The following is a 23557-nucleotide window of genomic DNA, read 5'->3' as shown; positions in this document are numbered from 1 at the left end:
TATATATACATACATACATATACATACATACATACATATACACATATATACACATACATACATATACATACACACACATGATTTGAACTTCCGGGTAGGGGTTGTGAGCATGTGCACGCTGCAACTGTCAGGTAGAGATGTCAATCACCGGGTTCCGGCGGTGTTTCTTGGGCAGCACTCAGAGGTCGCTGGGTAAAGCTGACAGGGGACAGACCTATGCGTAAACAGCACAGATCTCTCTCCTGTCAGCAAGGACATGCTGCTTTGTATCTCTCTGCACAATATGTCTCCCTAGTAACACAGCACACAGTTAACCCTTTGATGGCCCCAGATGGTAACCCCTTCCTGCCCAGTGCCATTAGTACAGTGTCGGTGCTTTTTATTAGCACTGATCACTGTATTGGTGTCACTGGGTAAGTCAATGGCAGTTAGTCAGTTTCCACCCCCAGTGCCAGAAAGCACGCCGCAGTCCTGCTATAAGTCGCTGATCGCCGCCATTACTAGTATAAAAAAAAATAAACAAAAATTCCAGTATCTATACCGCCATTTCTAGATGCTATAACTTTCACGTAAAACAATTAATTTACGCAATTTGGGATTTTTTTTTTGGCAAAGACACGGAGCAGAATACATGTTGGTCTAAATTTATGATGAAATTAGATTTTTTTTTAAATGTCTTTATTAGATATTTTTTATAACAAAAAGTCAAATATATTGTTTTTTTTTTTTCAAAATGTTCGGTCTTTTAGTTTATAGCGCAAACAAAATTGCAAAGGCGATCAAATACCATCGAAAGAAAGCTCTATTTGTCAGAAAAAAAGGGCATAAATTTCATCTGGGTGCAGTGTCGTATGACCGCGCAATTGCCAATTAAAGTATCGCAAAAAGTGGCCTGGTCAGGAAGGGGGGGGCGTAAATCCTCTGGAGAGCAAGCAGTTAATTAATTTCAAAGTCCAAAATAAATTATCATTCTGGCCGATGAAAAGAATTAATGCCTAAGCACGTGACGCTTGTAAACGCGCCTAGACACATTAGATACTTTTACAAGCGTCAGGCGTTTTTTTCTTCAAAGATGCTGCTGCCAGGAGGACGGCTTCTTGGAGAGTTTTTATTAACATCCCGTGTGCATGAGGCCTAAATCATCAGTTAAAGCAACCATGCAAGGACGATTTTTTAATAATAGATATTGCCCTCTAGCGGCTATAATATGTATATGGGAGGTAATCCTGACTGATATGGACATATATTGCCCTCTATTGGTTATAATATGTACAGTGAGGAACAGAAGTATTTGAACCCCCTGCGATTTTGCAAGTTCTCCCACTTCTCCATCATGGAGGGTCTGACATTCACATTGCAGGGGATTCCCACTCTGAGGACAGAATTCAGGAAATCACATTGTATGATTTGTAAAGAATGTATTTGTCTCGCACGGCTGAACAGAAGTATTTGAACCCCTGAGAAACAGCAAGAATTCTGGCTCTCAAAGACCTGTTACTGCGCCTTTAAAAAGTCCACCTCTACTCCACTCATTAATCTAACTTAGTAGCACCTGTCTGAGCTCTTTAAAGACACCTGTCCACCCCACAGTCAGTCAGACACCAACTACTACCATGGGCAAGACCAAAGAGCTGTCAAAAGACACCAGAGACAAAATTGTGGACCTCCACAAGGCTGAAAAGGGCTACGGGGCAATTGCCAAGCAGCTTGGTGAAAATAGATCAACTGTTGGAGCAATTGTTAGAAAATGGAAGAGGCTAAAGACGACTGTCAGTCTCCCTGGGACTGGGGCTCCATGCAAGATGTCACCTCGTGGGGTATCACTGATGATAAGGTGAGGAATCAGCCCAGAACTACAAGGGAGGAGCTGGTCAATGACATGAAGAGAGCTGGGACCACAGTTTCAAAGGTCATTGTCGGTAGAACACTACGCCGTCATGGTTTCCAATCATGCATTGCATGGAAGGTTCCCCTGCTCCAGTCATCACATGTCCAGGCCCGTCTGAAGGTTCCCCTGCTCAAGTCATCACATGTCCAGGCCCGTCTGAAGTTTGCCAATGACCATCTGGATGATCCAGAGGAGGAATGGGAGAAAGTCATGTGGTCAGATGAGACCAAAGTAGAACTTTTTGGTCTAAACTTCACTCGTCGTGTTTGGAGGAAAAAGAAGGATGAGTTGCATCCCAAGAACACCATCCCTACTGTGAAGCATGGGGGTGGTAACATCATGCTTTGGGGGTGCTTTTCTGTGAAGGGGCACGATGACTGCACTGTATTAAGGAGAGGATAAATGGGGCCATTTATTGTGAGATTTTCAGCAACAACCTCCTTCCCTCAGTCAGAGCATTGAAGATGGGTCGTGGCTGGGTCTTCCAACATGACAACGACCCGAAGCACACAGCCAGGAGAACCAAGGAGTGGCTCCGTAAGAAGCATATCAAGGTTCTGGAGTGGCCTAGCCAGTCTCCAGACCTAAATCTAATAGAACATCTTTGGAGGGAGCTGAAACTCCGTGTTGCTCAGCGACAGCCCCGAAACCTGACAGATCTAGAGGAGATCGGTGTGGAGGAGTCGGCCAAAATCCCTGTTGCAGTGCAAACCTGGTCAGGAACTACAGGAAACGTCTGACCTCTGTAACTGCAGACAAAGGCTTCTGTACCAAATATTAACACGGATCTTCTCAGGGGTTCAAATACTTCTGTTCAGCCGTGCAAGACAAATACATTCTTTACAAATCATACGATGTGATCTCCTGAATTCTGTCCTCAGAGTGGGAATGCACCTACAATGTGAATGTCAGACCCTCCATGATGGAGAAGTGGAAGAACTTGCAGAATCGCAGGGGTTCAAATACGTCTGTTCCTCACTGTATAGGGGAGGTAATCCTGACTGATATGGACATATATTGCCCTCTTGCGCCTATTAACATGTCGGTGGAATTTACTTAAAGTGATTCTAAAGATGAAAGCCTTTTTACCTCAATGCTTCCCCTGCATTAAGGTTAAAATATCCTTCTGAGTACAGCTCCCCCGCCCCCCAGCCATTGGCTCCCGCTGCTGTTAATCACAGCCAGTAAGATGGGAGTGGGGGCGGAGTCAAGCTGCGCTTAATGTGTCAATGCACACACAGAGTGAGGCTTAGGAGCAAGCAGACACGAGTGACCCCATAGCAAGCGGCTTGCTATGGGGGCACTTGGTGGAGGGGAGGAGCCAGGAGCACTGTCGGGGGACCTGAGAAAAGGAGGATCGGGCCGCTCCGTGCAAAACCATTACACAGAGCAGGTAAGTATGACATGTATGTTATTTAAAAAAAAAAAATAAATAATAATAATAATAATAAAATCCCTTTAAGATTGGATCAGAAAGAACAATGAGTGGTGGTGGGGGTGATTTATGTTTTTGACTATATAGGTGTACCTCGGTTTACGAACGCCTCGGTTAATGTCATTTCGGTTTATGAACTTTTTCCACAAAACGAACGGATTAATTGGTTTTCAATGCATTTACAATTTTTTTTTAAATTATGTCCCTGTACAGTATTTATGCCTTTAACCACTTCCCGTCCGGCCCATGTATATAAACGGTCAGACGGGAGCAGTGCAGGGTTGGGTGGCCGTTTATAAACGTCCTCCCCGCTTCCGTGCTTGTGCGTGCTCCCTGGGAGCGCGCAGCAACGCGATCCGTTGCCCGCTGTGTCAGCACCGATCACTGTACGGGATCTCTGTGTGAGGTCCCGATAATGCGAAAACCGATTGGCCACACACATACAGTATACATATGATTTTAATTCTCTCCCCCTTCTCTGCTGGGATCTGGTTGGCTCTCCTCCCAAGGGGAGGTTTTGGTGGGGGTGGAGGCCCCTTGCTATTTGGACAATTACTCAGAATACTGGCAACAATTTACAATGTAAGGCGTACAGGGGACATTGTACGATGTAACTATTTAATGACAAATATTGGTAATTTGTGATAATGTTCATGTTTTAATAATCGATTCAGTTTTTTTTCTTTATTGATTTGTCAACTGATATCGCTTCACAGACCCCAAAGAAGTGTTTTTTGTTCTTTTGGCCCACAAACCGAGTGTTTGTCTGAAGCCATCACTTGATCAGCATACAAGACAACTAATAATAAATGTAAGAATACTGGAGGATGAGGGCAATGATGGCGATCTGTTGAAGAATCTGTACTGAGGATATTGTAGTATATCATTTGCTATGCTTTGTATAGAAGCACAATTCTAGTGTCATACACAGCAGGGGTGTTTTGAAAAAAACTCCTTGTCTGGGAACTAAATCGGGGCCCCAATCTACTTGTCCTTATAACAAAAAAAAATTTTTTGAACCAAAACCGTATTTAAATCTGAGGTGATATTAGGAATGTTGGGGGCTTTTAAGATCAAAAGGGGCTTTATAGTGATTTAAATGTGTAATAATTTGAACATTGCGCTGATTATCTCCCCCCCCCCCCCCCCCCCCCCCCCTGTCTCCAGCACCGCACCCAGGGACCAGCAGGGAGGGAAGAGACCTTGCAGTGTAATGAGCACCGATTGGCTGCTTGTCAGGAAAGGGGAGTGTCCGGCTTATCCTTTATCCCTTTCACTGCCAGAGCCGTTTTTGCGTTTTTTTTTGGACATGTTTAAAAAATTATTTTAGGCCTGAAGATTACCCAAAACCCCCAAACACAGTAGGCTTGTTGTAAAGATTTTCTGGGCTCATGGCAATGATTTGTGGGCTCGTGGAAAAGATTTTTGGGCTAATGGCAAAACTTTTATATGTTTTTTGAAAGCAGAGACCCTAGTGCAGGGGTAGGCAACCTGAGAGCCGCAGGACTACAAGTTCCATCATGCCTCTGCAAGTCATAGCTGTAACTGTCAGTTTTGTCATCTTTGCAATGCCTCATGGGAAATGTAGTTCCACAACAGCTAGAGAGCCACAGGTTGCCTATTCCTGGCCTAGTGCATGGGTGTCAAACTGGCGGCCCTCTGGCTGTTGCCAAACTACAAGTCCCATGGGGCATTGCACGATTGACAGTTACAAGCACGACTCCCTAAGGCAGAGGCATGATGGGACTTGTAGTTTCGTAACAGCTGGAGGTCCGCCAGTTTGACACCCCTGATCTAGAGAAAAAAATACTGGCAGTTACCATTTTTTATGTTGCATGATATTACCGCAAAGTTTCAGTAAAAAAAAAAAATCAGTTAATTGTAGAGCACAAAAAGCAATAAATTACCCAATTATTTTGTAAAATATAAAAGACGAGGTTGCAGCGAGTAAATAGATATCCAACATGTCAAACCATAAATTTGCGTGCGCTCGTGGAATGGCGACGAACTTCATACCCTATATTTTCTATAGGCGACACTTTTAAATTCCCTAAGAGGTCTCATGCCAGAATTATCGCTCTCATCCAGGCGTGCGCGGTGATATGTACCGTGTATCGCAAACAATGTTTTCATGCGTAGACGCCACAACGTGTGCGTTTACATTTATACGTGCATATATGTGGGGGGGGGGGGGCCTCCATTTTTTTCAATGTTATGTGCTTGGGTGTAATTTTGATGTTTTACAATAAAAAAAGCCTTTTTGATTTTTTTTACGTAGTCCCCTATGTGATGATTTTTGATGACAGGTTCTCTTTATTGAAACTAAAAGACCCTGGATGCCTCCCCTGAATGTAATGCAGAGCACATTGCACTGCATTACATTCTTTCCCGGCCTCGATGGCCAGGAAATCTTGAGCGGGGACCCGGAAGTGACATCATAACACCACTTACGGGTCAGGACAAGAAGGGGAGGGGAGCAGATATGTTTATCTCCTCCCTCCCCTCCAGCTGATGGCAGTGAGCCAGTCACGGTCCTGCAGATGGGCAAGCTGAGCCATGGAAGACGATGGCTGGTTCAGCGGGGGGAAGAGCGGAGCCTGGCTCTGTGTGGAAGCAATCAGAGGCAGCGCTGCCACCCGAATGATTCCACTTCACAGGTGAGCATTGCTGCTTGCCCGCAGCAGGGCTAAAGGATGAAAAAAACTACTTGCCCATCGCCCGGAACTACATATCCCGGGTGTCAGGCGATATACATTCAACACCCCTGCACGGTAATAACTGAAGAATAAAACGTGCACTTTTCAGCTACATTTGTTGCATATTTTGTCCATAGACTGCATAGAAAATACATTTTTTTCCAAGATAATGCTGGCAAGAGAAAACCGGATTAGTAGGAAAAAATAAATAAATAAATAAATAAAAACAAAACACAAAGTGAGGTTGATTTAGTAAAACTGGAGCACACAGAATCCGGTGCGGCTGTGCCTGGGAGCCAATCAGCTTCTCACTTCAGCTTGTTCTATTAAGCTTTGACAATACAACCTGGAAGCTGATTGGTTTCTATACACAGCCGCACCGGATTTGGCACCCTTCAGTCTTAGTAAATAACAGACAATATTTGAAGGGATGGGAAGATGTGCGGGATGTGCTCTCACCTGTGCATGGCATTCCCGTTCTGGAAGGCTGCGTATCCCATCAGGTAGAACTTGCAGAGGTTCAGCATCCCCAGAGCCAGGTAGGACACGGTAGACGTGAGTCCCAGGAGACAATATGGAGTCCCACAGCATTCCGACACACTGACAAAACAGACAGAGAGATATTTGCAGGGAGAAGAAACAGAGAGATATATGCAGGTAGAAGAAACAGAGAGATATATGCAGGGAGAAGAAACAGAGAGATATTTGCAGGGAGAAGAAACAGAAAGATATTTGCAGGGAGAAGAAACAGAGAGATATATGCAGGGAGAAGAAACAGAGAGATATATGCAGGGAGAAGAAACAGAGAGATATTTGCAGGGAGAAGAAACAGAGAGATATTTGCAGGGAGAAGAAACAGAGAGATATATGCAGGGAGAAGAAACAGAGAGATATATGCAGGGAGAAGAAACAGAGAGATATATGCAGGGAGAAGAAACAGAGAGATATATGCAGGGAGAAGAAACAGAGAGATATTTGCAGGGAGAAGAAACAGAGAGATATTTGCAGGGAGAAGAAACAGAGAGATATTTGCAGGGAGAAGAAACAGAGAGATATTTGCAGGGAGAAGAAACAGAAAGATATTTGCAGGGAGAAGAAACAGAGAGATATATGCAGGGAGAAGAAACAGAGAGATATATGCAGGGAGAAGAAACAGAGAGATATTTGCAGGGAGAAGAAACAGAGAGATATTTGCAGGGAGAAGAAACAGAGAGATATATGCAGGGAGAAGAAACAGAGAGATATATGCAGGGAGAAGAAACAGAGAGATATATGCAGGGAGAAGAAACAGAGAGATATTTGCAGGGAGAAGAAACAGAGAGATATTTGCAGGGAGAAGAAACAGAGAGATATTTGCAGGGAGAAGAAACAGAGAGATATTTGCAGGGAGAAGAAACAGAGAGATATATGCAGGGAGAAAAAACAGAGAGATATTTGCAGGGAGAAGAAACAGAGAGATATTTGCCGGGAGAAGAAACAGAGAGATATATGCAGGGAGAAGAAACAGAGAGATATATGCAGGGAGAAGAAACAGAGAGATATATGCAGGGAGAAGAAACAGAGAGATATTTGCAGGGAGAAGAAACAGAGAGATATTTGCAGGGAGAAGAAACAGAGAGATATATGCAGGGAGAAGAAACAGAGAGATATTTTCAGGGAGAAGAAACAGAATATTTGCAGGGAGAAGAAACAGAGAGATATTTAGTTAAAGCAGCACATAATACACACATTGTTAGGCACACATTTAACCCTCCTATTACCCCTTCCCAGCAAGTTTAGTGACAATGTATAGTATTATCACTGATCAATGTATTAATGTCACTGGTGGTGTCAGTTAGTGTCAGATTGCTCGCAGCACTATCACAGTCCCATTATAAGTCGATGACCACCACCATTACTAGTACAAAAAAAAATAAATGAAAATACCAGTATATATCCCATAGTTTGAAGACACTATAACTTTCACGCAAACCAATCAATATATACTTATTGGGATTTTTTATTCTTTTTCTCACGAAAGACATTTAGCAGAATCATTTTGGCCTAAATTTATGTCGAAATTTGATTATTTTGTATATGTGTTACAGCAGAAAGTAAACATTTTTTTTAAACATTTTTGGTCTTTTTTTTAGAATGAAAAAAGGTGATCAAACACCACCAACAGAAAGCTCGATTTGTGTGAAAAAGTGATATAACATTCATTATGGTAAAGTGTTGCATGACCGTGCAATTAACAGGTGAAGTAGCGCAGTGCTAAATAGCAAAAAATGGCCTGGTCATAAAAGGGGGCATTTACTATATCCGCTCTCCCTGGAACCCGCATTCACTATATCCGCTCTCCCCGGACCCCGCATTCACTGTATCCGCTCTCCCTGGAACCCGCATTCACTATATCCGCTCTCCCCAGACCCCGCATTCACTGTATCCGCTCTCCCTGGAACCCGCATTCACTATATCCGCTCTCCACGGACCCCGCATTCACTATATCCACTCTCCACGGACCCCGCATTCACTATATCCGCTCTCCCCGGACCCCGCATTCACTATATCCGCTCTCCCCGGACCCCGCATTCACTATATCCGCTGTCCCCGGACCTCGCATTCACTACATCCGCTCTCCCCGGACCCCGCATTCACTACATCCGCTCTCCCCGGACCCCGCATTCACTACATCCGCTCTCCCCGGACCCCCCTTTCACTATATCCGCTCTCCCCAGACCCCGCATTCACTATATCCGCTCTCCCCAGACCCCGCATTCACTATATCCGCTCTCCCCGGACCCCGCATTCACTATATCCGCTCTCCCTGGACCCCGCATTCACTGTATCCGCTCTCCCCGGACCCCGCATTCACTCTATCCGCTCTCCCCGGACCCTGCATTCACTATATCCGCTCTCCCCGGACCCTGCATTCACTATATCCGCTCTCCCCGGACCCCGCATTCACTATATCCGCTCTCCCCGGACCCCGCATTCACTATATCCGCTCTCCCCGGACCCCGCATTCACTATATCCGCTCTCCCCGGACCCCGCATTCACTATATCCGCTCTCCCCAGACCCCGCATTCACTATATCCGCTCTCCCCGGACCCCGCATTCACTATATCCGCTCTCCCCGGACCCCGCATTCACTATATCCGCTCTCCCCGGACCCCGCATTCACTATAACACTTTAATATAACAAACAATTACAAAACAGGTCATATTGTGACTGGATGATACCAAAAATGACCTTTGTGACCGGCCTCAAACATTTTATAGAAGCAGTGGGGGTATGAGCAGGGGAGCAATGGATGACAATGGTCTCAGGGTGTAGAACACGGGAGAAAAGGTGGGTACCGGTAGGAGAGTCTCACCTATTGAGGAGGATGAAGATCGCCCCCTGCTGCTCCAGGATGCCCGGCTTGGAGGACAATGTACTGTAAACATGGAGGAAGTAAAGCACCACCCAGAAGACCAGAAAGATGGCCGGGACAGCCAGTTGTGTCCAGAGTGCCATTCCGAGGGCCACCAACCTGTAGAGCTCCATTTCCTGCGGAGGACGGTGCAAAGACACAATAAAACCTCTCCAATATGAATCTACAGAAAACACATTGCTGATACGTTATCTGATAGAAGATCTGCCCTTTAAGTAAAAGGTCCAGTCCACCTGCTATACTTGGACTTCTCCGAGGGACTCCAGAGGGAGGTCCCTGCTTATACCCTCTTCCTGATCCCTAGACTAGCCGCTCCTTGCCTAAACATCACAATGGCCAGTGAATGAGGCCTACATTCATCCATCTGTTACATGGCTGTCATGTGTACCAGTAACACCTCCTCCTACCAGGAGGTCCGGCTGACAGCAGGATGTTGCTGAGAGTGTGATCCGTGATTGCTACACAGAGCGGATATAGTGAATGCGGGGTCCGGGGAAAGCGGATATAGTGAATGCGGGGTCCGGGGAGACCAGATATAGTGAATGCGGGGTCCGGGGAGAGCGGATATAGTGAATGCGGGGTCCGGGGAGAGCGGATATAGTGAATGCGGGGTCCGGGGAGCGCGGATATAGTGAATGCGGGGTCCGGGGAGAGCGGATATAGTGAATGCGGGGTCCGGGGGGAGCGGACATAGTGAATGCGGGGTCCGGGGAGAGCGGATATAGTGAATGCGGGGTCCGGGGGGAGCGGACATAGTGAATGCGGGGTCCGGGGGGAGCGGACATAGTGAATGCACGGTCCGGGGAGAGCGGATATAGTGAATGCGGGGTCCGGGGAGAGCGGACATAGTGAATGCGGGGTCCGGGGAAAGCGGACATAGTGAATGCGGGGTCCGGTGAGAGCGGACATAGTGAATGCGGGGTCCGGGGAGAGCGGACATAGTGAATGCGGGGTCCGGGGAGGAGAGCGGATATAGTGAATGCGGGGTCCGGGGAGAGCGGACATAGTGAATGCGGGGTCCGGGGAGAGCGGACATAGTGAATGCGGGGTCCGGGGAGAGCGGACATAGTGAATGCGGGGTCCGGGGAGAGCGGATATAGTGAATGCGGGGTCCGGGGAGAGCGGACATAGTGAATGCGGGGTCTGGGGAGAGCGGACATAGTGAATGCGGGGTCAGGGGAGAGCGGATATAGTGAATGCGGGGTCCGGGGGGAGCGGATATAGTGAATGCAGGGTCCGGGGAGAGCGGATATAGTGAATGCGGGGTCCGGGGAGTGCGGATATAGTTAATGCGGGGTCCGGGGAGAGCGGATATAGTGAATGCGGGGTCCGGGGAGAGCGGACATAGTGAATGCGGGGTCCGGGGAGAGCGGACATAGTGAATGCGGGGTCCGGGGAGAGCGGATATAGTGAATGCGGGGTCCGGGGAGAGCGGATATAGTGAATGCGGGGTCCGGGGAGAGCGGACATAGCGAATGCGGGGTCCGGGGAGAGCGGACATAGCGAATGCGGGGTCCGGGGAGAGCGGATATAGCGAACGCGGGGTCCAGGGAGGAGAGCGGATATAGTGAATGCGGGGTCCGGGGAGACCAGATATAGCGAACGCGGGGTCCGGGGAGACCAGATATAGTGAACGCGGGGTCCGGGGAGGAGAGCGGATATAGTGAATGCGGGGTCCGGGGAGACCAGATATAGCGAACGCGGGGTCCGGGGAGACCAGATATAGTGAACGCGGGGTCCGGGGAGAGCGGACATAGCGAATGCGGGGTCCGGGGAGAGCGGATATAGCGAATGCGGGGTCCGGGGAGAGCGGACATAGTGAATGTGGGGTCCGGGGAGAGCGGATATAGCGAATGCGGGGTCCATGGAGAGAGGATATAGTGAATGCGGGGTCCGGGGAGAGCGGATATAGTGAATGCGGGGTCCGGGGAGAGCGGATATAGTGAATGTGGGGTCCGGGGAGAGCGGATATAGTGAATGCGGGGTCCGGGGAGAGCGGATATAGTGAATGCGGGGTCCGGGGAGAGCGGATTTAGTGAATGCGGGGTCCGGGGAGAGCGGATATAGTGAATGCGGGGTCCGGGGAGAGCGGATTTAGTGAATGCGGGGTCCATGGAGAGAGGATATAGTGAATGCGGTCCGGGGAGGGTTTAGGAACTCTTTAAAGCTAATTTTTTCCAAAAAATGTATGTTTGAAAGACTGCTGTGCAAATATCGTGTGGCTTAAAAATATGCAACACCCACCATTTTATTCTCTACAGTCATATACAAGCACAGTGGTGTGGGAAGCGAGTGGGTAACATTATTCCTGACAGCAGCACTTGGCCCTCACATGCGCTCACAATGAACAGGCCTTAGTACCCTACCTGTGTCAGTTCCTCGTAGGCCTTGGTGAAGAGGTGGCACAGAGGACGGAACCCAGACAGCGCCACGTAACACATGACCAGCAGGGTGGCGCTGGTGGAGATGGCATTGATGAAAGGTAGAGAGTGCGGAGGAAGTCCAGTTAGGCGAGCCAAGAGCGGCAGAACGGGGGCGCTGAACAGCCAGGCCTGGCGCGTTTTCATGAGCAGGGAACAAAGTGTGCAGACGATCACAAGACCTGGGAGAAGACATCATACAATGAGCTAATGCAGGGAGTGAGGCACGAGGCACAGAGTGCTGGGAAGGTTACAGGGAGCCATTGCAGAGCTATACTCTCCTATTGTACAGATTTAGAGTCATTACCATACACTAGTGCTGGGACACATATGCGGACCCCCTTTATGAAAATAGTTCCTCAATTTGTCATGCTGATCCTGCAACTTCAAGGAGCCTCTGCCTTACAAGTATGCAGGTCAGGAGCTCTCTCTTACTTCAATGGCAGCATGGTTGTTCCAGGTGAATAGCTCAGATTTTTGAGGTTAGAGGCAGCCAGGTAAGTAGCATTTTCAGAAGGTAGCCAGCAGCAGGAGCCCCTGGTGTAAAATGTTGTGAATGGATTGCAGGTACAGTGAAATGGTGATGAGAGACTGATAAAGCAGCCACAGCCATAGTAATAAGCCTGTCCCCTGCCAGCATGCTGCAGAGCTGGACCACTGCTCTGTGCGGAAGCAGCACCTCTCTGCAACAGTCTGACACCCCCTTTCCCCTCACCATCTTTAGGTGGCTACCAGGGGCGGACAGACCATTTGGAGACTCGGGCACTGCTCGAGGGCCCAGGGTCAGTAAGGGGCCCCATGAGATGCCCCTGGTACCTTTCATAGGCTTTTGGGTGTGGTTTGAGTGTGGGCGAGGACACAGGGGCCCCATGATCCCCTATTGCCCGGGGGCCCCATGAGTTGTCAGTCCGCCCCTGGTGTCTACTCCTGGGCAAGAATATTGGATTTCAAGAAACTCCTGCCCAAACGGAAAGAGCTGGGGGAGGGTAAAGCCTCAGTCAGGGTGTTGTTGTCATCTGACGTTTCACCTGTAAGAGTGCTGACACTGCGAGTCAATGACGTCTGGTCCTCGTACACCGTCCCCCGATACCCCACATCCATCTCCTGGTGGATATAGTCCCTGAAATGACAAGACAGGCTCAGAGAGAGAAGAGGAAAGCAACTCAGGGGAAAGGGGGGTAAAACAGCGGGTGAGAGGAGAAGAAAGGAGAGAGAGTCAGACAGGGGTAAGGGGAGAGGGGAGGCGTTCAGGTTGACAGAGGTAGGAAGGGGAGGAGAGGAGAGGAAAGGAAAAGAAAGGAAAAGGAGAGAGGAAAGGAAAAAAGAAAAGGGAAGAGAGGAAAGGAAGGGAGAGGAAAGGAAAGGAAAAGAAAGGAAAAGGAGAAAAGAAGAGAGAAGAGAGGAGAGGAAAGGAAAGGAAAAAAGAAGAGAGAAGAAGGGAAAGGAAGGGAAAGGAAAAGAAAGGAAAAGGATAGGAAAGGAAAAAAAAAAGAAAAGGAGAAGGGAGATGAGATGAGAGGAAAAAAAGGAGAGGAAAGGGAAAGGAGAGGGGAGAGGACAGGAAAAAGAAGAGAGGAAAGGGAAAGGAAAAAGAAAAAAAGAAAGGAATAGGAAAAAGGAGAGCAAAAGAAGGAAGGGGAGAGAGAGAAGGAAGGAAAAAAGATACAGAGGTATGGGGAGGGGGAGAGAAAGAGGGGTAAAGGAAGGGGGTGAGAGGGAGAGAAGTAATCGGGGGGAAGGGAAAAAGAAAGGGGAGGTAAGGTAGAAAGAGAGAGTGTTAGAGAGGTAGGAGTAGGGGGTGGGGGAGAATGGGGAGAGAGAGAGAGGGGGGAGGAGTGGAGAGAGATAGTGAGAGGAGGTTGATTAGGGGACAGCGAGAGGGGAGGAATAATAGGGGAGAGGGGGGGGGGGGTATTAGGGACGACGACAGTGAGGGGAGGGAGAGATTGCAGGGTTAGGTTGGGGGATGAAAGAGCAGATAGCTGAGGGAGATGGGGGGGACCTAGGAGAAGGAGCCGAGATGAGAGGATGGATGAGGATTACCTGACTGTCTGGTGGGAGATGGGGGGGGGGGGGGGGTAGAGAGACCTAGGAGAAGGACCCGAGATGAGAGGATAGATGAGGCCTATCTGACTGTCTGGTGGGAGATGGGGGGACCTAGGAGAAGGAGCCAAGATGAGAGGATGGATGAGGATTACCTGTCTGGTGGGAGATGGGGGGGACCTAGGAGAAGGAGCCGAGATGAGAAGACGGATGAGGATTACCTGACTGTCTGGTGGGAGATGGGGGGGACCTAGGAGAAGGAGCCGAGATGAGAGGATGGATGAGGATTACCTGTCTGGTGGGAGATGGGGGGGACCTAGGAGAAGGAGCCGAGATGAGAGGACGGATGAGGATTACCTGATTATCTGGTGGGAGATGGGGGGAACCTAGAAGGAGCCGAGATGAGAGGACGGATGAGGATTACCTGTCTGGTGGGAGATGGGGGGGACCTAGGAGAAGGAGCCAAGATGAGAGGATGGATGAGGATTACCTGTCTGGTGGGAGATGGGGGGGACCTAGGAGAAGGAGCCGAGATGAGAAGACGGATGAGGATTACCTGACTGTCTGGTGGGAGATGGGGGGGACCTAGGAGAAGGAGCCGAGATGAGAGGATGGATGAGGATTACCTGTCTGGTGGGAGATGGGGGGGACCTAGGAGAAGGAGCCGAGATGAGAGGACGGATGAGGATTACCTGATTATCTGGTGGGAGATGGGGGGAACCTAGAAGGAGCCGAGATGAGAGGACGGATGAGGATTACCTGTCTGGTGGGAGATGGGGGGGACCTAGGAGAAGGAGCCGAGATGAGAGGACGGATGAGGATTACCTGACTGTCTGGTGGGAGATGGGGGGGACCTAGGAGAAGGAGCCGAGATGAGAGGACGGATGAGGATTACCTGACTGTCTGGTGGGAGATGGGGGGACCTAGGAGAAGGAGCCGAGATGAGAGGACAGATGAGGCCTACCTGACTGTCTGGTGGGAGATGGGGGGGACCTAGGAGAAGGAGCCGAGATGAGAGGACGGATGAGGATTACCTGACTGTCTGGTGGGAGATGGGGGGACCTAGGAGAAGAAGCCGAGATGAGAGGACGGATGAGGATTACCTGACTGTCTGGTGGGAGACGTAGAGCAGCAGCGAGGTGAGGAGGTACAGGTAAATATTCAGCAGATGTTGCAGAGGAAGGACGGCCAGCACTGCACACACCACCTGAGCTGGAGACAGAGAGGAGATCCATCATATGTAATACACCCGACACGGCAATGCCATCTCCACCACCCCCAATACCCGGCCATAGCACCCATCCTGCGTTCCGCTTTCATCGGTTGCACACTTTGTGCCCCGGGGTCAGACACAGGTATATACCGCCCCCCAATGGTGCTCTATATATCTCCTCTTCCCCAGCCTGCACAGTACATGACAGGTTCCCTTCGTTCAATCTCACCCAGGTAGTAGACGCTGCACAGGAGCTGGGACTGGAGGGAGGAGGTGGAGGAGGGGTGACTGAACTCTCCTCTGAGATCTTCCACATCCCAGCGGTACAGAAGATCCAGCAGGACGACTGCCGGGACTCGAAGGACCACGTTGGCCACGTCCTCCAGGCTGGGCATGGCGGGAGGTCTATACTCTGCACGGCGCCTCTCCTCGCGGTTCACAAACAGTCACATGACACATCGCAGGACGGACGGCGCCAGGGACAGAGACGGACAAGAAGACGCGGAAGGGACGCGGTCCAGGCCTGTGTGAGAACGGCCGGCACACCTGTACAATAACACAGAGATATCCCGTCATCATTTATATCTACACCCCCCCCCATTATTATCAGGTACACCCCCCTACCGTGTGCATATATAGTGAAGGAAATGTGTATTTGCTCCCCTGCTGATGCTGAATGTTCGCCCCTCACACAGAAATGATCGGTCTAACAATGGAATGTTCGCCCCTCACACAGAAATGATCGGTCTAACAATGGAATGTTCGCCCCTCACACAGAAATGATCGGTCTAACAATGGAATGTTCGCCCCTCACACAGAAATGATCGGTCTAACAATGGAATGTTCGGTGTAACACTGAGAGACAGAATACAACAACAAATTCAGCAGAAATGCGTCTAACAAATGATGACAGATCTGCATGTTCACGAGGGAAAGAAGGATTTGATCCCCTATCATTCAGCAGGATTTCTGCCTCCCAGGTGTCTTTCATACAGGTAACAAGCTGAGATTAGAAGCAGTCTCTTAAAGGGAGTGCTGCTAATCTCATTGTGTTACCTGTATAAAAGACACCTGTCCACAGGAGCAATCAAACCATCAGATTCTAAACTCTCCACCATGGCAAAGACCAAAGTGCTGTCCAAGGATGTCAGGGACAAGATGGTAGACCTACACAAGGCTGGACTGGGCTACCAAACTATGGCCAAGCAGCTTGGTGAGAAGGTGACAACAGTTGGTGCAATCATTCACAAATGGAAGAAACACAAAACAAGTGTCAGTCTCCCTAGGTCTGGTGCACCATGCAAGATCTCACCTCGTGGAGTGTCAATGATCATGAGAACAGTGAGGAATCATCCCAGAACTACACGTGAGGATCTTGTCAATGATCTCCAGGCAGCTGGGACCACAGTCACCAAGAAAACAATTGGTAACACACTACGCCGACAAGGACTGAAATCCTGCAGTGCCCGCAAGGTCCCTCTGCTCAAGAAAGCCCATATCCAGGCCCGTCTGAAGTCTGCCACTGAACATATGAATGATGCAGAGGAGGACTGGTGGGAAGTGTTGTGGTCAGAGGAGACCAAAATCCAGCTCTTTGGCATCAACTCAACTCGCCGTGTTTGGAGGAAGAGGAATGCTGCCTATGACCCCAAGAACACCATCCCAACTGTGAAACATGGTGGTGGAAACATTCTGCTTTGGGGGTGTTTTTCTGCTAAGGGGACAGGACAACTGCACCGCATCAAAGGGACAATGGACGGGGCAATGTACCCTCAAATCTTGGGTGAGAACCTTCTTCCCTCGCCAGGGCATTGAAAATGGGTGGTGGATGGGTGTTCCAGCATGACAATGACCCAAAACACACGGCCAAGGCAACAAAGGAGTGGCTCCAGAAGAAGCACATTAAGGTCCTGGAGTGGCCTAGCCAGTCTCCAGACCTTCATCCGATTGAAAATCTGTGGAGGGAGCTGAAAGTTCGAGTTGCCAAACGTCAGCCACCAAACCTTAATGACTTGGAGAGGATCTGCCAAGAGGAGTGGGCCAAAATCCCTCCTGAGATGTGCGCAAACCTGGGGGCCAACTACAGGAAACGTCTGTGATTGCCAACAAGGGATTCGCCACCAAGTACTAAGTCATGTTTTGTGAAGGGGATCAAATCCTTCTTTCCCTCATGAACATGCAGATCCGTCATCATTTGTTAGACGCATTTCTGCTGAATTTGTTGTTGTATTCTGTCTCTCAGTGTTACACCGAACATTCCATTGTTAGACCGATCATTTCTGTGTGAGGGGGGAACATTCCATTGTTAGACCGATCATTTCTGTGTGAGGGGCGAACATTCCATTATAAGACCGATCATTTCTGTGTGAGGGGCGAACATTCAGCATCAGCCGGGGAGCAAATACGCATTTCCTTCACTGTACATTATTACATATAGCCCCTCCCCATTATTATCAGGTACACCCCCATTTTATATATATATATATATATATATATATATATATACACATATACAATATCTCCCAGAAGTGAGCCCCCCTCCCCCGGACTCTGTACACTGTATATATATATATCCAGTATCCCCCAGAAGTGAGCCCCCCTCCCCCCTCACATTTGTGTCAATATTTGATTCTCTCTTTTCATGTGACAACACTGAAGAAATTACACTTTGCTACAATGTGACGTAGTCAGTGTACAGATTGTATAATATGGAAATTTGCTGTCCCCTCAAAATAACTCAACACACCGCCATTAATGTCTAAACCGCTGGGCTACAAAAGTGACTCCACCCCTAAGTGACAAGGTCCACATTGGGCCCAATTAGTCATTTTCCCTCCCCGGTGTCATGTGACTCGTTGGTGTTACAAGGTCTCAGGTGTGAATGGGGAGCGGGGGGGTTACATTTGGTGTTATCGCTCTCACTCTCTCATACTGGTCACTGGAAGTTCAACATGGCACCTCATGGCAAAGAATTCTCTGAGGATCTGAAAAAAAGAATTGTTGCTCTACATAAAGATGGCCGAGGCTATAAGAAGATTTCCAAGACCCTGAAACTGAGCTGCAGCACGGGGGCCAAGACCATACAGCGGTGTAACAGGACAGGTTCCACTCAGAACAGGCCTCACCATGGTCCACCAAAGAAGTTGAGTGCACGCGCTCAGCGTCATATCCATAGGTTGTCTTTGGGAATAGATGTATGAGTGCTGCCAGCATTGCTGCAGAGGGTGAAGGGGTGGGGGGGGGGGGGTCGGCCTGTCAGTGCTCAGACCATACGCCGCACATTGCATCACATTGGTCTGCATGGCTGTCGTCCCAGAAGGAAGCCTCTTCTAAAGATGATGCACAAGAAATCCTGCAAACAGTTTGCTGAAGACAAGCAGACTAAGGACATGGATTACTGGAACCGTCTCCTGTGGTCTGATGACACCAACATCAACTGATTGGGTTCAGGTGGTGTCAGCGTGTGTGGCGGCAACCAGGTGAGGAGGACAAAGACAAGTGTGTCTTGTCTACAGTCAAGCATGGTGGTGGGAGTGTCATGGTCTGGGGCCCCATGGTGGTGGGAGTGTCGTGGTCTGGGGCCGCATGGTGGTGGGAGTGTCGTGGTCTGGGGCCGCATGGTGGTGGGAGTGTCATGGTCTGGGGCCGCATGGTGGTGGGAGTGTCATGGTCTGGGGCCGCATGGTGGTGGGAGTGTCATGGTCTGGGGCCGCATGGTGGTGGGAGTGTCATGGTCTGGGGCCGCATGGTGGTGGGAGTGTCATGGTCTGGGGCCGCATGGTGGTGGGAGTGTCATGGTCTGGTGGCCGCATGGTGGTGGGAGTGTCATGGTCTGGGGCCGCATGGTGGTGGGAGTGTCATGGTCTGGGGCCGCATGGTGGTGAGGGTGTCATGGTCTGGGACTGCATGGTGGTGGGAGTGTCATGGTCTGGGGCCGCATGGTGGTGGGAGTGTCATGGTCTGGTGGCCACACAAAATATTGACACTTTGGGCCCAATTTGGACCTTGTCACTTAGGGGTGGAGTCACTTTTGTTGCCGGCGGTTTAGACATGAATGGCGGTGTGTTGAGTTATTTTGAGGGGACAGCAAATTTCCATGTTATACAATCTGTACACTGACTACGTCACATTGTAGCAAAGTGTCATTTCTTCAGTGTTGTCACATGAAAAGAGAGAATCAAAGATTTACACAAATGTGAGGGGGGGACTCACTTCTGGGGGATACTAGATATATATATACATTGTATACAGTCCGGGGGAGGGGGGGCTCACTTCTGGGAGATATATATGCTGTGTACACCTCCACCATGTGCATGTATACATTATATATATATCCTCCTCCCCCATTATTGTTATGTACACCCCCATACTGTGTGTATACCCCCTATACATATACTATGTACCCCCCACTATATACTGTGTATACAGACTTCATACATTATATACCCCCCCACTATATACTGTGTATACAGACTTCATACATTATATACCCCCCATCCCCCCCACTATATACTGTGTATACAGACTTCATACATTATATACCCCCCATCCCCCCCACTATATACTGTGTATACAGACTTCATACATTATATACCCCCCATCCCCCCACTATATACTGTGTATACAGACTTCATACATTATATACCCCCCATCCCCCCACTATATACTGTGTATACAGACTTCATACATTATATACCCCCATCCCCCCCACTATATACTGTGTATACAGACTTCATACATTATATACCCCCCATCCCCCCCACTATATACTGTGTATACAGACTTCATACATTATATACCCCCCCACTATATACTGTGTATACAGACTTCATACATTATATACCCCCCATCCCCCCACTATATACTGTGTATACAGACTTCATACATTATATACCCCCCATCCCCCCACTATATACTGTGTATACAGACTTCATACATTATATACCCCCCATCCCCCCCACTATATACTGTGTATACAGACTTCATACATTATATACCCCCCCACTATATACTGTGTATACAGACTTCATACATTATATACCCCCCATCCCCCCCACTATATACTGTGTATACAGACTTCATACATTATATACCCCCCCACTATATACTGTGTATACAGACTCCCCCCCCATTATTATGTTGCCTGGACTGTATATAGTAACACAGAGTAGACATGATACAGAGAGCAGACCAGGATGGGGGGAGTGAGTGTCATTTATGGGGTGCTCCTGTCCTCACACCCTCCATCCCAGGTGACAGGAGGACCCCCTTCTCCCCTCCTCTCCAGCAGCCAGACCCGAGTTCCCCAACACTTTCCTGATTACCAGGGAAGACAGCCTTCATGACGCCGGATCCGCCATCTTGCCTGAGGGCAGAGTCCCGTCATTGGCCGACCACTGCGCAGCTGCAGGAATGAACGTCACAGGGCTGTGAGCGGCGCTGCTGTGACAGAGACCCCTGCCGGCGGGCCGGTGTAATGGTTGTCCGGTGACGTGTTACATTGTACATCCTCATTGATGATGACGTCATCATACTTAACTATTTGCTGTCCGGGGCCATTTTCTTAAAGTGATATTAAAACGAAAACTATATTTTTTAATTATATTACAGTTTACCATTTTGTTACATGTGACGTCTGCATTTGTTTGACTTTTTAAACTTTCTTTTCCTCTATTTGCATCTGGCGATCCGGCCAGCGAGTCTGTTGTTTTTTTTTTTTTAGCAGAACAGGCTCCCCAGCAGAATGTGTGGGTTTACAGGGATGAGACAAACCATTTACCACTGGCAGGGGTGCCTACAACGATCAGCTCTTATTTATGGATGTAAAATCGTCATCCTGAAAGGAACAAAACTGTTCACTGGAATGGATTATAAAGTGTGAGCCGGAGTTCGGCCTTAGTTTGTTAGTGTATCTAAATCTGCTAGTCCATCTACCCCCCCCCCCGACTGACAATGCTGCTGTCCAACGGTGCCCCCTGGGCTCTTTCATCCAGAGTGGGGGTGTCAGGGCTGGATCTAGGGGGGTGCTGGGGTGGGCTATGCCTCCCAAAATTTTACTTGTGCCCCCCCCTCCTTCCAGATCTCTGAGAGCGTATCCACTGATCCATGAGCCAAGCTGATGCAGAGAGTTGATGTAAGGGGGGCTCTGATGGGGACACCTAATGTAAGGGGGGCTCTGATGGGGACACCTAATGTAAGGGGGGCTCTGATGGGGACACCTGATGTAAGGGGGGCTCTGATGGGGACAAGTGATGTAAGGGGGGCTCTGATGGGGACAAGTGATGTAAGGGGGACTCTGATGGGGACCCTGATGTAAGGGGGGCTCTGATAGGGACACCTGATGTAAGGGGGGCTCTGATGGGGACACCTGATTTAAGGGGGGCTCTGATGGGGACAAGTGATGTAAGGGGGGCTCTGATGGGGACAAGTGATGTAAGGGGGACTCTGATGGGGACACCTGATGTAAGGGGGCACTCTGATGGGGACACCTGATGTAAGGAGGACTCTGATGGGGACACCTGATGTAAGGAGGACTCTGATGGGGACACCTGATGTAAGGGGGCACTCTGATGAGGACACCTGATGTAAGGGGCACTCTGATGGGGACACCTGATGTAAGGGGGCACTCTGATGGGGACACCTGATGTAAGGAGGACTCTGATGGGGACACCTGATGTAAGGGGGCACTATGATGGGGACACCTGATGTAAGGGGGCACTCTGATGGGGAAACCTGATGTAAGGAGGACTCTGATGGGGACACCTGATGTAAGGGGGCACTCTGATGAGGACACCTGATGTAAGGGGCACTATGATGGGGACACCTGATGTAAAGGGGGCACTCTGATGGGACACCTGATGTAAAGGGGGCACTATGATGGGGACACCTGATGTAAAGGGGGCACTATGATGGGGACACCTGATGTAAAGGGGGCACTATGATGGGGACACCTGATGTAAAGGGGCACTCTGATGGGGACACCTGATGTAAAGGGGCACTCTGATGGGGACACCTGATGTAAGGGGGCACTCTGATGGGGACACCTGATGTAAGGGGCACTATGATGGGGACACCTGATGTAAGGGGCACTATGATGGGGACACCTGATGTAAAGGGGCACTATGATGGGGACACCTGATGTAAGGGGGCACTCTGATGGGGACACCTGATGTAAGGGGCACTATGATGGGGACACCTGATGTAAAGGGGCACTCTGATGGGGACACCTGATGTAAAGGGGCACTCTGATGGGGACACCTGATGTAAGGGGGCACTCTGATGGGGACACCTGATGTAAGGGGCACTATGATGGGGACACCTGATGTAAGGGGCACTATGATGGGGACACCTGATGTAAAGGGGCACTATGATGGGGACACCTGATGTAAGGGGGCACTCTGATGGGACACCTGAATGTAAGGGGCACTATGATGGGGACACCTGATGTAAGGGGCACTATGATGGGGACACCTGATGTAAAGGGGCACTCTGATGGGGACACCTGATGTAAGGGGCACTGTGATGGGGACACCTGATGTAAGGGGCACTCTGATGGGGACACCTGATGTAAAGGGGCACTCTGATGGGGACACCTGATGTAAGGGGCACTCTGATGGGGACACCTGATGTAAAGGGGCACTCTGATGGGGACACCTGATGTAAGGGGCACTCTGATGGGGACACCTGATGTAAGGGGGCACTCTGATGGGGACACCTGATGTAAGGGGGAACTTCTATTGTAGTCTATTTTCTATTCTATTCCAATTCAAATTTATTCTATTCAAAATCTGAATTTCAGAAGACAGTTATATTCTTTCTATTTTATTCTATTCTAATAATTTTCTATTCTATTAAAATTTTAAATTTATTCTATTTGAAATTCGAATTTTGGAAGATGGTTGTATTCTATTTTCTGTTCTATTCTTTTCTATTTCTATTTTATTTGAATTTCAAATTTATTCTATTCAAAAATCAAATTTCATAAGACGGTTATATTCTATTTTATTCTTTTCTATTTCAATTCAAATGTCTTCTATTTGAGATTTGAGTTTCATAAGACAGTTCTATTCTATTCTGTTATTTTATTCTATTCTTGTTTTCGAATTAGAATTCGATTTGAGTTTCGGATGTCATTTTGTTTTGCTATTTCGGATTCATTTAAATTGGTTATTATTGTAATTCAGAATTCAGATACATCCAAATCTCCAAACAACGAACAATTTGTCCGGATTTTGATTCAGAACAATGTGAACCGCACATGTCTGGTCTATGTACACGTGTTGGACCTAAGCGTGTGCCTGCAAAAATTGGCATTTAACCCTCGCAGTGTGTGTGTGTGTGGTGGGGGGGCTATCCACTATTGTCCCAACTGACAATGGAGAGAGGTCATAGGGGAAGGAGTTACCCATGAATCGTATGTATATCCCTACACGTGTGCACAGAACA

General features: G+C 48.8%; 1 protein-coding gene across 1 annotated transcript in view; it reads right to left on the bottom strand.

Moving 5' to 3' along the window:
* LOC149435703 (RING finger protein 145-like) overlaps nucleotides 1-20535 on the bottom strand; it is a 47054-nt gene extending 26519 nt beyond the window's left edge. The window contains exons 1-7 of the mRNA XM_089662460.1: nucleotides 20437-20535; nucleotides 15342-15658; nucleotides 15003-15111; nucleotides 12885-12976; nucleotides 11803-12038; nucleotides 9377-9552; nucleotides 6479-6619 (exon numbers count right to left, since the gene is read on the bottom strand). Coding sequence (XP_089518586.1) covers nucleotides 6479-6619; nucleotides 9377-9552; nucleotides 11803-12038; nucleotides 12885-12976; nucleotides 15003-15111; nucleotides 15342-15507 — 920 coding nt within the window. The 5' untranslated portion in view covers nucleotides 15508-15658; nucleotides 20437-20535. The remainder of the gene's footprint in view (nucleotides 1-6478; nucleotides 6620-9376; nucleotides 9553-11802; nucleotides 12039-12884; nucleotides 12977-15002; nucleotides 15112-15341; nucleotides 15659-20436) is intronic.
* Nucleotides 20536-23557: the final 3022 nt, after the last annotated feature.

This window comes from Staurois parvus, unplaced genomic scaffold (assembly GCF_062004578.1).
Source record: "Staurois parvus isolate SC_StPar_1 unplaced genomic scaffold, SC_StPar_1.0 ptg001478l, whole genome shotgun sequence".
NCBI classification, from domain to species: domain Eukaryota; kingdom Metazoa; phylum Chordata; class Amphibia; order Anura; family Ranidae; genus Staurois; species Staurois parvus.
Note: the sequence above shows the minus strand (reverse complement) of the source record. Positions and strands in the feature narration are given on the sequence as shown.